General features: G+C 41.8%; 1 protein-coding gene across 17 annotated transcripts in view; it reads right to left on the bottom strand.

The window, feature by feature from the left end:
• The window catches only part of PIK3CB (phosphatidylinositol-4,5-bisphosphate 3-kinase catalytic subunit beta), a 185,370-nt gene that overhangs the window by 44,148 nt on the left and 124,585 nt on the right, over positions 1–16,637 (bottom strand). For all 17 annotated transcript variants that reach the window (XM_073359996.2, XM_073360002.2, XM_073359999.2 and 14 more), the window contains 2 exons: positions 13,059–13,112; positions 10,220–10,408 (listed from right to left, as the gene is read on the bottom strand). In XM_073359996.2, coding sequence (XP_073216097.2) covers positions 10,220–10,408; positions 13,059–13,112 — 243 coding nt within the window. The remainder of the gene's footprint in view (positions 1–10,219; positions 10,409–13,058; positions 13,113–16,637) is intronic.

Raw genomic sequence — 16,637 nt, 5'->3', positions numbered from 1 at the left:
ACAAAGTAAAACTATTTCCCCATGTTTATTTCCCTGCCCCCACACTGTTCCTCACACGTTCTTGTCAACTGCTGGAAATGGCCCACCTTGATTATCACTACAAAAGGTTTTGGTTTTTTTTCCTCCCTCTCCTGCTGGTAATAGCTCACCGTACCTGATCACTCTCTTTACAGCGTGTATGGTAACACCCATTGCTTCATGTTCTCTGTGTATATAAAATCTCCCCACTGTACTTCCACTGCATGCATCCAATGAAGTGAATTGTAGCTCACGAAAGCTTATACTCAAATAAATTTGTTAGTCTCTAAGGTGCCACAAGTACTCCTTTTCTTTTTGCGGATACAGACTAACCTGGCTGCTACTCTGAAACCTGTCATCCTACTGAGAGTGGATGGGTTAACTTGGATGATCTGTTTAATAGGATCTGGCATCTGCTTTCTGCGCACACATTCTCTATGAATCCCACACTTAACCAAGTTCTCCCATCCTGCTGCTGGGCCACGGTAAGAGCCCTTGATATTGACGAGGCACTTCAACAACAATAAGGGCTATTACTTAAGACAAATTAATTCTGGATAACTGTTCTGCTGTAACAGTTACAAGAATGTAGTATGTAAAAGAAATAGTCAGTAAATTAAATTACATTATTTTCTGAGAGTTTCTGTTGGTCTATAGTGTTTTATTTGCCATTTTCAGAACATCTAAAATAATTCATGACAGTAAGATGGTCTGCTGTTAAAAATATTACACTATTTCTTGAGACTAGATTCTGATTGCAAACAGCAAAATTTAAAAACACCCAGAAAAGTAGTTTTGATCACATTTAGTGACAACAGCTGTTTTTTTGCACCACATGTCAGACTCAGTGCAATGTCTGTTGCCAGTAAAAGACATTATTCAAACCTCTAATGCCAAGAAATTACTGTATTTTACACAGAGGGAATTAGTTGATGCTGTTGTGATTGTCCTTGGCCATAGTATTTATTTATTTTAACATTGGAAAACATTAACGACTATAAGATGCAACTTTAGAGGTTCTACCGTACCTCAAATTTTTGGAATTCATACAAAAGTGGAAGTTTCTCCCCTCTAAACTGGTTTAATATATAGGCCTGTAATGAGGAATCATAAGTAATACTTTATCACTTTTGTAAAATATACTACAGTATATTCATTAAGACATGAATTATTATAATCAATACTGCTAACTACAACTGTGAAATTAAATAAGCTAAATACATTTTGGGATGCATTACTCATGCTTTATTGTTTGAATTATTTTCCAAAACCCAATTCAGGAAACTAAATAATTTGACTATGTCCTTTTAATATCAATCAAAAAATTGGAAATTCAGATGTTCATCCAAAATGCTTCAGTATTTTTTTAAAATGTGCTTCACAAAGAGAGGATAAGCGGCTTATCTATCCATCTTGCTAGTATTTGTAACCTACAATTTTTCCTATCTTTATTTTGTACTAATATATTTACTGTGTATAGCTCTGGAAGTCTTATGTGCACAAAATGTTCTTTAGATAAAGAAACCTTCTTAAAATACATGGTGTATGCAGTTTTAGTAAAACTGATCCGAGTGCAGAGGGACCACACAAGGTCCTGTATATACCACATAAGTGTGACAAACCTTTAATGAATATCTTATGTGGTGCCTGAGACCTGGCATAGTTCCCCTGTATGGGATCTATTACAACCTAATCGAGTAAGGGTCCTGTTCAAACAACTGTTTCATTTTTAATCCAAAATGAAGTTATATTATCCTGAAAAAGAGAGGTTTTTAATAATTATTTTTCTATTTTTCCATTCAGCACAAGGTCCCTGCTACATGTCTGAGGCAGCGTAGAAGGTATGTACAAATATGTAACAAACATTCATGAACGCCACACAATATTTCTTTATGGGCCAAATATGATTTATAATTTTTAAAACTCATTTAGCCACTGCCACGGGGCTAACTCTCCCACCTTTCTACCACTAAAAGGCCCTATCCAAAGCAGATCAATATGATTCTGCTGCATTGGGCATAGGGTGGCAGGATTCTGGGACTACATGCAGGGGAGCCCTTGACTTCTGAATGCCAAGAAACTCAGCTCTTTATCACTGAATCAGCATAAAAGGAAGGCATGGGAGTGAGAGAAATACTAGTAGACACAAAGCTCTGTGGATTTCAGAGCCATTCCTCTTCATGGAAGTGTGGTTCAAGTGCTGCGGATGCTATTGCAGCCACAGAGTATGGCCTGGAGGATTTCTTCCTCCCACTCCAGGGGACTCCACTGAGCCAAGCCTGATTTAAGAGAGGCATGGTGGACAGAATCTGCTCTTTATTTCTTATTCTTAATATAAATATGTAACAGAGCAATAAAAAATATACATATTTCGCAGTGAAGTATGCCCCCGCTTCACTTGCTCAGTGAGTAACTTTAGGCACATGAGAACTCCCATTGAATTCAATGGAACTATTCATGTGGATGTGCGCCTGCAGGAAGTAACATCTTAAACATTTTAGAATAGAAAAAACAGTTACCTACCTTTAGTAACTGCTGTTCTTTGAGATATGTTGCTCACACCCATTCCATTCTAGGTGTGCATGCACCCACATATGCAGTCGTCGGAGATTTTTGCCTTAGAGGTAACTGTAGGGTATCACCCCCTTAAGTGCCGCACTCATGTGTCACCGACCCTACTCTTTCTCAGCTCCTTCTTGCCGGCAACGCTGACGGAGGGGTAGGAGTGCGGTAATGGAATGGATATTAATTACACATCTCAAAGAACAGTTACGAAACGTAGGTAACCGTTTTTTCTTCAAGTGCTTGCTCATGTCGATTCCATTCTAGGTGACTCACAAGCAGTATCAATGGAGGTGGGCTCAGAGTTCAGGGTCTTGCAGCACTGCTCTGCCAAAGCCGGCATCGTCTCGAGCTTGCTGGGTAAGTGCATAATGAGACGCGAATGCATGGACAGACGACCAGGTAGCAACCCTGCAGATCTCTTGGATTGGTAGCTGTGCCAAGAAGGTAGCTGACAACGCTTGTGCCCTAGTCGAGCGTGCCGTCAGGATCACCGGCGGAGACACCTTCGCCAGCTCATAGCAGCAGCAGATGCAGGCCGTGATCCAGGATGAAATCCTCCGAGCAGACACTGGGTGACCTTTCATTCTGTCTGCCACCTCAACAAACAACTGTGTTGACTTATGGAACGGCTTTATTCTATCTAAGTAGAAGGTCAGTGCCCTCCTGACATCTAGGGTGTGTAGCCTGTGCCCATCATCTGACGCATGAAGCTTGCATGAAGCAAGAAGACGGGTAAATATACGTCCTTGCCAGTAGGAAACTGGAAACTACCTTTGGCAGAAACGCTGGGTGCAGTCGCAGCTGGACCCTATCCTTATAGAAGACTGTATAGGCCAGCTCTGAAGTAAGCGCCCTGATCTCGGATACTCTGCGGGCCGACATTGTTGCGACCAGGAACAAAACCTTCCAGGAGAAGGCAGGAAGCCAGAGGCTCAAAGGGAGACCCCATGAGCCTCGACAGCATGAGATTCAGGTCGGGGGGGTATAGAATCATAGAATCTCAGGGTTGGAAGGGACCTCAGGAGGTCATCTAGTCCAACCCCCTGCTCAAAGCAGGACCAATCCCCAATTTTTGCCCCATATCCCTAAATGGCCCCCTCAAGGATTGAACTCACAACCCCGGGTTTAGCAGGCCAAAGCTCAAACCACTGAGCTATCCCTCCCCCCATGGGATCTGAGTAGGATCCCAGATGTGCAGGCAGACACTCCAGACCTTTCAAAAACAGTGCCATCATGTCGTGAGTGAAGACTGACCTGCCTTGGAACAGAGGATGGAAAGCCGAGATAGCGGCCAGGTGGACCTTGGTCGATGACAGGAACAAACCTTGGAGTTTGAGGTGCAGCAGATTACCCAGGATCTCCTGCAGCAAGGCCTGCTCTGCCCAAATACACCATTCCAAGGCCCAGCATGTGAACTTTTTCCATTTGGCCAGGTAAGTCACTTTGGTGGAGGGTTTTGTGCTACCCAGCAAGACCTGATGAACATGGGCTGAGCGTGCCTGTTGTCTGCGCTTAGTTATGCGGTAGCCAAGCTGTCAAGTGCAGCGCCGCCAGGTTCAGGTGCAAAAGCCTGTGTTCTGGGACAGCAGATCTGGCCTGCGGGGCAGCTACTGAAAGGCTCAACAACATTCCGAACCAGTGCTGGCAAGGCCACATAGGGGCTATTAGGATAATTCTTGCCCTGTCTTGCTTGATCTTCACAAGGACCCTATGAATCATCGGCACTGGTGGAAAGGCATACATCAGTGGCCCTGACCAAGGAATGAGAAAGACGTCTGACAGGGAAACCGTGTCCATCCCCTGCATTAAACAGAACACCTGTTCTGCCAGGACACAAACAGGTCAACCTGGGGAGTCCCCCACCTCTGGAAAATTATGCTGACCGCCTCTGGATGGAGGAACAACTCATGGAGAGATGAGCAAGTCCTGCTGAGGTGATCCACGAAGACAGTCCTGGTTCCAGGCAGGTGCGCGGCTATCAGATGAATGGCATGTAGCACATAAAAATCCCAAAAGGCGGAGAGCTTCTTGACAAGGGGCCAAAGACCTGTCTTCGTGTAATACACATCATGGCGGTATTGTCCATCAGGAACTGCAGCACCTCGCCCTTCAGGTGAGGCAAGAAAGCCTGGCAGGCCAGGTGAACCACTCTGAGCTCCCTGATTTTGATGTGGAGGGCCAGATCGTCCTACAACCAGCGGCCCTAGGTGCTCCGCTCACCCAGGTGGGTTCCCCAGACCAGGTCCAGAGCTTCAGAGACCAGGGTCAGTGACAGGGATGGAATGACAAAGAGGACTCCCTCCAACACCAACCCGAGGTCCAACCACCAATCCAGGGATGACCTGATGTGGTCTGGCACCCTGACTACCTGGTCTAGGTGGTGCCTGTTGCAGACATAGACCAATGCCAGCCACGGTTACAGAATCCAGAGATGGAGATGAGCATGGCTGACCACGTACGTACACTCGGCCATATGGCCCAACAGCAGCAGGCAGGTGTGAGCTGTGGTGAGGGGGTGGTTCTTTAGGTCTGACATGGCCTGAAAACGCACTTCCAGAAGGAAGGCTCTGGCTCGCATGGAGTTGAGAATTGGCCCAATGAACTCTATTTGCTGGACAGGCGTTAAGGTGGATTTTTTCTTATTTATTAACAGGCCCAGGTTGCGGTAGGTGGAACATACCAGATTGTGGCTCCTCTGCGCTTCCACCCAAGACCTGCCTTTGATAAGCCAGTCGTTGAGATACGGGAAGATCTGGATCCCTCAACACCTCAGGTAAGCAGCTACTGGTGCCATACATTCTGTGAACGACCTCAGGGCCGAAGAAAGGCCAAAGGGCAGAGCCATGAATTTAAAATGGCGTCCACCCACTAAGAAACAGAGGAAATGTCTGTGACATTGGAATACGGAAATAAGCGTCTTTCAAGTTAAGGGCAGTATACCAGTCTCCCGGATCCAGGGAGGAGATGGAGGCCAGGGAGATCATGCGAAATTTCAACTTTCTGAGAGACTTGTTGCGGCGATGTAGGTGGCCTTTTGCTTTTGGAGTTAGGAAGCAGCGGGAACAGAACCCGATAGTGCAACACGTGCCGGGGCAGAGGTTGAGAGGACATTGAACAAGGTGTCTGCCTGCTCGACCATCCCCTCCACCTCTCGGCCCAAGTTCTTGACCACCCGTTGAAGCAGAGCCTGGTGTTCCTTAAAAATAGTCTGGTGGGCTGGCCCTCAAGGGTCCCATGACCGCCTCGTCCAGGGATGAGAAGGACTGTACCGCCCGGGGTAGGCTTCGGGTCACTGTCTCCTCTAGCCCGACCTCTGAGCAGGTCTCATGCATGGAGTCCCGTGCCGCCAGCTGTTGCTCCGAGGCAGTGGCAGATAAGTGGTGTAAAAGGGGCATCGTCATCACTGGCATGTCCCACGCACACCAGTAAGGCCACTGCACTGGTCATGGCCAAGGTGGTGCTGTAGACATCGACGACGCCTCAGGTGCCCATTCACGCCGGTGGAGTCTTGGTGGAGGGTTGAACTGCCTTTCCGTGCCAGAAGAAATCCCTTCTGGTGACCACGGTGGGGCCATTGATGCCTGTGTCTGCCTCCTGACTGTCGCTGCTGGAGACAGGTGTTTGGAGTGGGAGGATCGATGCCAGTATCGAGGAGACCACTGTCAGAGCTGGGGGGACTGGAATTGCGACGGGGAGTGCCCCCATGGGGCATGCGACTGAGATCTGTGCCAGGACAACCAGCAGGAGGGCAAACGGTGCCAATGGAATGGAGACTGGTGCCTCCCCCAGGCAATCCGTGTTGAGATGGTGGGGACCATGATCATGGTGCCAGTGACTGAGGGTGAGCCCCAGAGGATCTGGGCTGCGACGCCGGAAATCGGTGTCACAGAGATGGAGAGCACTGCCTTGTTTTGGGAGATTGGTGGTGCTCCACAGCCCCCTGAGGGGTCTTAGCGGCTGGCTTGCCCTGGTAGGGAGCCTTTGCTGCTTCCTGCAGCACGTGTGGTGCCGGTGGTTCAGGCAGAGGCCTCCGCTCTCTCAGCGCTGGGGGAGCTTGGGAAGGTGTTGATGCCATTAGAAGTTTGGGTCCCCTACTATTCCTCGGAGTCAGTGGTTGATCCTTTAAGGGGCTAATGGCTCCGACCAGGGAGGCACATCCACGTGGCTCCGGTGTGGCAAAGATGCCCAAACTGGGTCCTTTGCCTGATGCCCCGTGGCCTTTCTTGCCCAGTGTCAGGGAGCTGTGGTTCTTAGTTTTCTTTCTGGGCACCGACAATGGGGAGCGGTGCGGGGTGGAGCCCGGTGCAAGGGGGTGTGCTGTGCACCAAGGCCAAGGTACTAGGCGAGTCTTGGTGGGATGGCTCGGAAGCCGTACACAGGGCAGCCTCCATGAGGAGAACCCACAAACGAATATCCCGCTCTTTCCGAATACTGGGTCAAAATTTTTTATAAATACGACACTTGTTCTTCACATGTGATTCTCCCACGCACTTGAGGCAGCTGCTGTGGGGGTCACTTACAGGCATAGGCCTGTTACAATCCACACAGGGCTTAAACCCTGGAGACCAGGGCATGCCCTACCTAGGGCGAAGTCCTCGCTGGGACTCTTAACTTCTGACTCCTAACTACACTTAACTACTTAACACTAACTACTATAAACCACTATTTACAAGGCCCTAAGGCTCAAAGTCAGAAGAGACAAAACCGCTAGCCGTTGCTATGCAAGGAAAGGCACTCCAACTAACCATCACAGGAGATAAGAAGGAACTGAGAGGGCGTAGGGCTGGCGGCGCCTGATATACCAATGCATAAGTGCAGCACTCAAGGGGGCACCACAGCTGGACCTACGGATACTGCTAAGGCTAAATCTCCAACAACTGTGCACGTGAGCACACGCATACCTACAATGGAATGGACAGGAGCAAGCACTCGAAGAATTTTGTATTCCTCACAAATATAGCTTACTAAGGCTGCCAAAATACATTACTCAATCGTCAAATCATCCCCTTCTCTACATTAGCAAAGAGAAATACCACATTCCTTCCAGAAAGTGCACGTTAAGATACATGATAAATGGCTAAAATACACAAGGTTATATATATTATCTTAGGCATTTTATTTTAAAATATTTTTAAAATGAAGTGCCATAATGTCATTTAATCAATTTTTCTTTAATCTTTATTTCCAAATAAAAAAAATATTTTAAGTAATGTGGACCTGTCAATTCATTTCCTATAATTGTTTAGGCATTGACTTGTGGTGAGCATACCCCAAAGCCCCTTCCCTACATTCTCATTTTTATACCTGTTTAAATATTCTTAACAAACTAAGTAAAAACAAGTCAAAAGCTTAAAGTGAACAGTAGATGTGCAAGACCATACTGGAATGAATAAACAATGTGAGAGAATTCATGTGTACAAAAGAATGCAAGTGGGTGAAGAATCAGTGGGTGATGCATATGACTAATTTGGAGTTCATTGCTGTAAGCCATTCAACTGCAAGTTTAGAGAGTGAAAATCAAATTACTTTAATAGCTCCAAGAGTAACTTAAGGCATATTGGAAAGAAGGATATAATGGAAGAAAACAGATCTTTCAGAATAGTGCATAAGTTCTCCTTAGGCTCTTTGCTACCTAGACCCTGGGGTAACATTAAGTTTTTAACTGGACTGTCCAATCAAAAGGGCCACATGATGAGTAAAGTTGACAAAAGTTGTTGATGGTGATGGTGTTGGGGGTGAGAGTGTTTCCACACAGTGGATGAATGAGTTTCCCAGTCTCCTAAAAAAGGTTTAAGTTTTATACTTAGTAAGTGGAGGAGTAGCAGATTAGATTCAGATACTAATTGGAACACATGTTTATACTGTGATCATTATCCTCAATAAAAAAATAGTTGATTTTTAGCTCAAACATTTTAAAAGTAAATAGTTTCTCTTTCAAATTATTAGTATGGTAGGTTAGTATGATAGCTTACTATAATACTGCCAAATATATCCACAGATGACAGATACAACCTTAGTGTGATGGTCTCTAAAATCACAAGTGCCATTCAATGCACGGTTCCAGTAACAGTAAATTTTAAATAAAAGCAAACAGACATACTGCCGCAAGTATCTGTTTCTCTGTTACACTGCGTGTTGGATCTGTTAAAGCTGTCTGGGTCTGTATACTTTTGCCCTGCCCACTGCTATAGTAAGCTTTTTGAGTACACAGAAGGTCTAGGCAAAATTCCAGTGAAAATACAGAAATCCATTATTTTTGCTACATTTACACAAATCAGTCTGAGATACAGAAACATTATGACGACTATGAAATCCATATACTTTTCTGATACAAAGTTACAAACAACACTGTTCTACAACTTAAAAATTTAAATGACCTCTGTTACTAGATAGCTCCATAACAGAGGATCTCACATTATAATCACCTCAGAAAAATAAACATTTCATTCAGAAACCAGAATTCCACAAGTATCAGTTCATCTCAATAACTCTGAGGATATAGCAACAGAATTCAGGGCAATTATATACTCCACTAATACTAAACACTGGCAAAGTATAGTTTTTTAGTCATGAATCCAACTGTGCATTGCTATGCAAATTGAGGAGATTCACATGTTTCTACCTATTTTCAACAAGCATTACAGGACTAGGATTCTATCTGGGATGATGTGAAAAATGTAGACATACCACTTACAGTAATAAAACAGACTCGTATACCTATATATCTGATAGATTGAAACTAAAATGAGAATGACACAATGTGTTTGGCAAATCTTAGTTTGACATTAACATCAAAACCTGAAGCCCCTAATTATCTCTATTGCAGCTTTAGGAACAGCTTATTCAAGCAAGTAGTCTCACTGAAGTGAGTGACACTATACTTTGTAACAAGATATTTAATTGAAAATGAATTGTTCTCCTCAATAACTATATATCAGCTGGTTTGAACAATCAGTTTTTCACAAAGTTCTAAAGGTTTTACCATCTGAAAAAGTACAGTCAACCTGAATCTAAGTTTTTGGACTTGCAGTTTTAATCAAGGCCCTGGTCCTGGAAATGCTTAGGCACATGCTCAAAGTTGACCAGATGTGTGTTTTTAGGCTCACAGCCTAAATTTGGGAAATGGAGAGAACTAAAGAAACTGTGGAGGGGAATAAAACAATGTAACTATGTCAATCTTATTTCTCTTTTGCATCCTTGGGCTTGTCTACCGCTCTCCTTTCCAATTGTTGGTGGATTATGGAAACGTCCCCTTAGAAGTAATCTGAAAGGTTTGTCAACTCGGAGGGGATTCAAGCACACAGTCTGCCTGATGTTTTTTGAGGAAAAAAAGTGCTCGGGAACTGGTTTTTCATGTTTAACTTTTAAATTAGTATTAAAATCTGGCTCGAGACATAGGTTCTTTGAAAGCAAAAGAGTTAAGGCCCAGTTTACAGCCATCTCCATCCCATAATTTTAAATTGCCTTTGCCATTTGTCTCACATTAGGCTCCCAACCTCCACTGAAATCAATAGCCTTAATGCCTAGTTTTATAAACTAAAGTTTAGCACAACACTTCAATGTTTCTGTGTACAAGAAAAATTTTGCTCATGATTTGCCTGCCATATTTTTACATTGCCTTTGCCATTTGCCTTACCTGAGCAACATCTTCAAGTTTGTTCCATTTTATAGACAGCAGCAGTTTTGGCAGTGATTGTGGGAAATTTTCACGACAGTCATACCGCAAAGTCCAAATAAGATCCATTTCATTTTCGCAGAGTTGGGTCAAGGGGTCCCTTTCCATGATTTCTTTTAGTTCAATATAGAACTTCTTGCCACCTCGACCCTACGTAAATTAAAGTTAGCAAAGTAAGTTCAAGAATCACCAAACTTATGTTATACAGGACTCAGACTATTAGAGCAAGCTAATCAGTGTATGATAAAGCTACATTAGGAGAACAGTAGTATTAAGTGAATTGGATTAATTTCTTAGATCACAGGGGGAGGATTATCAGGCTTTTACTTCAGACCTCAAATGTCTGGTGATGGCAGAACATATTTATACAGCAGACTCTAAATTCAATTTACAAAAGTATCTGAAAAAAAATTATACTTCTGCATAAACAACACTAGATGGCAATATTGCTGTTTTCCCATTTAACTGGGGGAATTCTTGTTTTGACAGCAAGTATTTTTCCCATTTATTTGTCAGATAAATAGTGCCATGGCATTCAGGGTAAAAGTCAAATTAAAATCAAATGTTAAGGATGCACTTCCAACTATAACAAAAAAGACTGGTTTTGTATGTAAATACTAACATACATTATGTTTTCTAATACAGATTTGTCTTATTCTCACAATTCTCATTTTAACGCAGAATCAAAAGAAACGTAGGGTGGGAAGGAACCTTTAGAAGTCATCCACTATCCCTCAGCACTGAGGCAGAATTAAGTATACACACACTATCCCTGAGAGGTGTTTTTCTAACCTGTTCTAATCCTCTAATGACAGGGATTCCACAACCTCCCTACGTAACTTGTTCCAGTGCTTAACTATCCCATGTCTATTATTATAAAAGGTTAACAGTTAACATAACTTTGATTACTAGAACTTGGAAATTAACATTACTTTTAAAAATTAGGTTTACTAAGAATGTATCTTCATTTGAAAGACACGTGGGTCAGAGGATGCATCCTTACTATACAAACTGCAAGGAAAGAAATGAAGCTGACCACCATCATTTGAAAGCCACAGAGACACAATTAAATGTGATAGAAGCTGCTGCTTCTAGACAAAGATGTACTCTATGCAGATATAATACAAAATGAAAATAGATTATTAATGTATGAAACTCTGAAGCAACCTGAAAACTTGAGTTGTTTAAGCAATTAGTATGGAAACTTCCTTTGATCTTGTGAAATTAGAGTGGATTCAGATTTTTTTTTCAAGTGGTGTTCTTTTTGCATGAAAACCTTTTTCCTTCCTTGTAAAAGTTCAGTTAAAATTATAGGCCAAATTGAAGACAAATATTGTTTATGTATCGTAAACAGTTTCACTTCATAGTAACATTCCATAGAGAGTTCCTAGTTGATAAAATAATTCAAATGCTACATACATTACTGCTTTCAAATTTAGCTCTTAATAGAAAGGATGAGTGCCTGAGCTTTGCTCTGTGTTTAAGTAAATATCTTCAAGCAAAAATATCATTTAAGAACGAACTGTTTAAGAGAATAGACTTAAAATAGCTGGTGTAATTGAAATGTTTGTTCAGTGAACTAAGAAAAGTATGTGCTTTGTTCTTATGTCAAAATATACAGTAAACAAGAAAGTCTTGAAAATAAAGTCATTTTGTAACAAAGCTTTATTCAAGAAAGCAGTTTTCATGCTTCTAAAAGATAATAAATAAAAGGTCTTGATTACAAATAATGTCAAGTTGACATTCTGCTGTGTAAGTGGGAATCTCATTTATATATTCAGTTGCTTGTAACAGAATAAGTTATGAGTTTTCAGTGTTTGTTGCTTGTAACAGAATAAGTTATGAGTTTTCAGTGTTTCTGAACACTGCATAATGTTTAAAGTGCTTTATTAAGTGGTATTTACACTTGATGTACTTGTTGACTAACTTCTGTATTCTGCTTACTGAGAACTGTATGATGTTTTAGGGGGGAGGGATAGCTCAGTGATTTGAGCATTGGCCTGCTAAACCCAGGGTTGTGAGCTCAATCCTTGAGGGGGCCACTTAGGATCTGGGGCAAAAATTGGGGATTGGTCCTGCTTTGAGCAGGGGGTTGGACTAGATGACCTCCTGAGGTCCCTTCCAACCCTGATATTCTATTCTATGATTCTATGAACAGGTACTTTCCAGTAGCAGACTGGAGGACTAGCAGAGTTGTAGTTTTCTGTATTTTTTAATTTTATTTTTGCCCTTCAACATTAGGTGGGTATGTATTAAGAAAGCAATTTCAGGTTAAAGACTTCATATTAAAAGTACTACCTCTGTTCCAGAACTGTTCACCTCCTTTAGAAGATCAAATATCTCCACGGGTATACAAAAAATTAAGGAGTTTATTGTTGTCAAAGATCAATCCAGCTAAAAAATGGTCATTATTGGGAAGCTTCTGACAACCAGACAGATTATCTTGCTACATCTAACTATTCATTAAATTTGTATGCTGTATGAAACCAAATTTCAGACATGGATGAGGTATAATCCATGAAATATATTCAGCCACAGCATCCCTTGTCCACTCTGTAGCCTGACTAGTGTCCAATACAGAAAGTATATGCTTGATTTGAAGGAAAGGGTAAGCCCCACAAAAGTGGGTGGCTATTTAAAAAACAAACAAAAACACAAAACAAAAAACTTGGAGGGTTTTAATGTTACCTGAATACATATACTTATTTTCTATTAGAATAATACAAGCATAAAGTGGCAGAGAAATAGGATATTGGGATTTTCTAATCTTGAAGATGCTATTTTCAGGTTGGATACTTACTGCCATACCAGCATTCTCACTGCTTTTTGCAATCTCAGCTGCCTTTTCAAGTATCTGCAAAAGGATAATAGTTTAAGCATTGGATTGAAATAAAGAATTGGACTACATTTTGAAGGAAAAATGTTATAAAGGTGAAGTGGTAAAATGACACAGTAAAAGTTCTCTCTTTAGTTAGAGAACTGATTATTTACTCATATTTGTTAATTTTTATCCTTTAAGTGTGGCAAACAAATGTGTTTATGTAGGACGTTACATCACAACCTTACGTGTACCATTACTCTTCCATAAAATGTCTTTTTATGAAAATAAATAGCTAATTTAATACAAAACAGATTTAATACAAAACTAGAAAACTCAGCATAGTATGCACAAGTGCTACATAACAGCTACCCATGTGAAGAATAAAGTACTAGTGGAATGCACCTAAAGCAAAGGGATTTCTCAGGCAATTGATGCTCTCTGAAGATGGCATCCTTGCATAAATCCATGTTCTTTGGTTCCACTTCAGGGCATGGAAGTACAATATTTTCTCCTAATCTTTACAATTATACATGTGAATTAAATCTGTGAAAAGCTGCAAGTTAACATTCTTGGAGACTGATACCCTCTACCTATCCACCAAACACATCTTCTATAATGTCAGCTTCCCTACACTGTCCCTTCAGTAATCTGATGGGTATTTCAATTTCCACGTCCATCCAATTTTTGGTGGCTGTGCTCAGCACCTCCAATATTATTGTCAAGTAGTGTCCATTGTATGAGATGTTCTGTGATTTAGATACCTATCCCACTGCAAATTAGATTGAGACCTCCAACCTATTTTGCATCGTTTGCTGAACATACAGTAACAACATTTGGTTTTTATTGACCTGGGCTGGATTTGAATCAACAGCACTTATTCCTTTACAAATATCCTGAGCCATTCTTCACCCAAGCACAAACAGTACTTTGAAAGTTCAGATTTGTAGAAATGGCACCATGAAGGTGGCAGCCCTCAGCAAGGGGAAGGAGATAGTGGATCATGTCCTACCCTATATATACATTTTAAACTTAAAGCCACAAAAGCTTTGGTTGACACGTCAGTGGAACAACGCACATAACTATAAGTAGGTAACTTATCCTCTCTACGTTATTTAATAGTTCTCCTTCACAGACAGTATTCAGTATAAGAAAGTTATGTATTCAAACCAGATGTTTTTCATGTTTAAGAATATCTAAAGATACATCAAATAAGTAATATAGAAGCAATCAAATACACAGTCTCTTTAAAAAGTATAATCAACATCCACTGTACAATTATTATAGGTGGAGCCAGTAGCACTGCCTATCGTTAAGGCTGCCTGATGCTTTCTATTATAAGATGATGTTTTCAGTTTCATGCAACTTTTCCAAACTGGTTGGGTTGACATTTTCTATACTGGGTCTCTGCCTGACATTGAGGTTTTTGTTTTGAAAGTTTCAGCAAAAAGTTCAGCTGTTTCCCAGAGTGCAAGTAAGGGAAAAATACATCTTTGTCCATGTTAAATATATTTTTATCATTTTATTGAAAAGCTCTTGCACCTTCATGCTTTGGGGTGGTCTTGGAATTTGGCAGGCATGACCTTTTGCTGCTTCTATGGAAAACCTCCCGCTCAAATTATAAACCTTTGGGAAAAAAAATTTGCCCATGCTCAGTAGAGCCTTGTTAGAGTTTGGCAGCTAACTTCTCCAAAGGTTTTATCTGCACTGAGCAAACTCTGGACTAGTGCTGCAGTGGCAGGACATTTCCTATAATTGTTGCTCCTGACACTCACAAGGCCACTCTGATTCAAATGCAGAGAGGACAGGAACCAGACAGGGGCTGGCAACAGCAGAGAGAGAGAGAGAGAGAGAGAGAGAGAAATTTGGAAGAAAGAGTTGGGAGAGTGGAGAAAATTGAATAGGAGCTGATGGTGGGGGGAGTGGAAACGAGTATGAGAAAGGGAAAAGCAACAGGAATATTGAGATCACACAAGGAGCTGGGGAAAGGGACGGGAGAGTGGGGAACAATGGATGATCCAGTGCTATTTAGTGAAGGAAATTCTTATCTGTAGGGTCCCTGCCTCGTTTGTTGCAGAAATTGGAAGGTATATAGTGAAGGAGGCAGAGTTTTGCAGGAAGAGAAAAGCATGGTCTTATGGTTAAGGCTGCTGAATGCTGCCCTGGAGAACTGGATTCTATCCCTACCTCTGCCATTGAGTTCTTATGTGATGCTCAACCAGTCACATACTACAAAACTTTCACAGGTGGCCACTGTGTTCCCTCATTTTCTGGACATTTGGGGTCTAATTTGCAGAAGTGCTAAGCATGTACAATGGCAACTATGTTCAGTGGGGCTCTGCTCTGAATATATAAAGTGCCATAAAATGCTAAGTACTCTGGAAAATCAGGTCCTAGGCATCTAAAATTGGGCAGTCAAAATTAGTGCACACTTTTGACCTTACTGTCTCTCTGTGCTTAGTTCCACATCTGTAAAATGTGGATACTACTACCTCCTCACCTCACAGGAGTGTTGTGAAAAGAAATCCATCAGTTTCTGTGAAGCACTCATAATACAGTGATGAGTGCTATAGAAGAGCCTATGAGGAAATTAATAATTTTGTCCTCATAGCAGGATTTGAACAGTGTGCAATAAATAGGCACAAGGCCACATTTGAACAATGAGGATGAGCACCATCCATTCTGTGAACTGAATAAGGGCGGTCTCCTGTGGAAACAGTACTATGTGATAATGGAATTAAAGACTATCAATGTGTACGCATAACAGGCTGAATTCAAGCAGCACAGCCAACCTTCTTAATTCTGGCATTTCTTATCTTTTGAGCGCTTGACTTTGCAGCCTTAACATTCTTTTAATGAAATGTGCAATTCAGCTATAAACTCCACCACAACACAATAAATAATATACAAGATATAGTTATCTTAAGTAAAGTGGTGAGAGCTTGACTTCCCAGCCCAGAAATAGATCCTAGAGAGTAGATAAGGCAAATCTGGATTAGTGTTGTGACTCAGGATTAGGTTCCAGTGGACTTCTGAATTAATTCTACTTAAATACAGTCTAACATTTAGAGCAGACACATGATTAACAACATTAAATAATTAGCTGCTGCTTCAGCAAAGATGGCTAAAGTGAAGTATCAATTTGCATCTATAATGAGGGCCTTTGTATGTTCTACTAACAGGTGGACTGATGCTATGATCATATAAAGTGACAGGGTCGGGCCAGATGGCTACGGGAGAGTGATAGAAGGCAGATATATTAGCTGCAGGTTGAGTAGGTCCCTTTTCCCTGAGTAAGGCAACAGGGAAGGTTCCAGAACAATCAGAAATTTTTTCTTAATTTCTGGAAACAATTAAGACAGACAAGGCTGATTAGAACACCTGCAGCCAATCAAGAAGCTGCTAGAATCAATTAAGGCTGCCTAATCAGGGCACCTGAGTTTGAAAAGGACCTCACTTCAGTTTCTGGCGTGTGTGTGGGGAGCTGGGAGCAAGAGGTACTAGGAGCTGAGAGTGAGAACACGTACTGTTGGAGTACTGAGGAGTACAAGCATTATCAGA

The sequence above is a fragment of the Lepidochelys kempii genome, chromosome 9, assembly GCF_965140285.1.
Source record: "Lepidochelys kempii isolate rLepKem1 chromosome 9, rLepKem1.hap1, whole genome shotgun sequence".
Taxonomy (NCBI): Eukaryota; Metazoa; Chordata; order Testudines; family Cheloniidae; genus Lepidochelys; species Lepidochelys kempii.
This window is presented reverse-complemented; position numbering and strand designations above follow the sequence as displayed.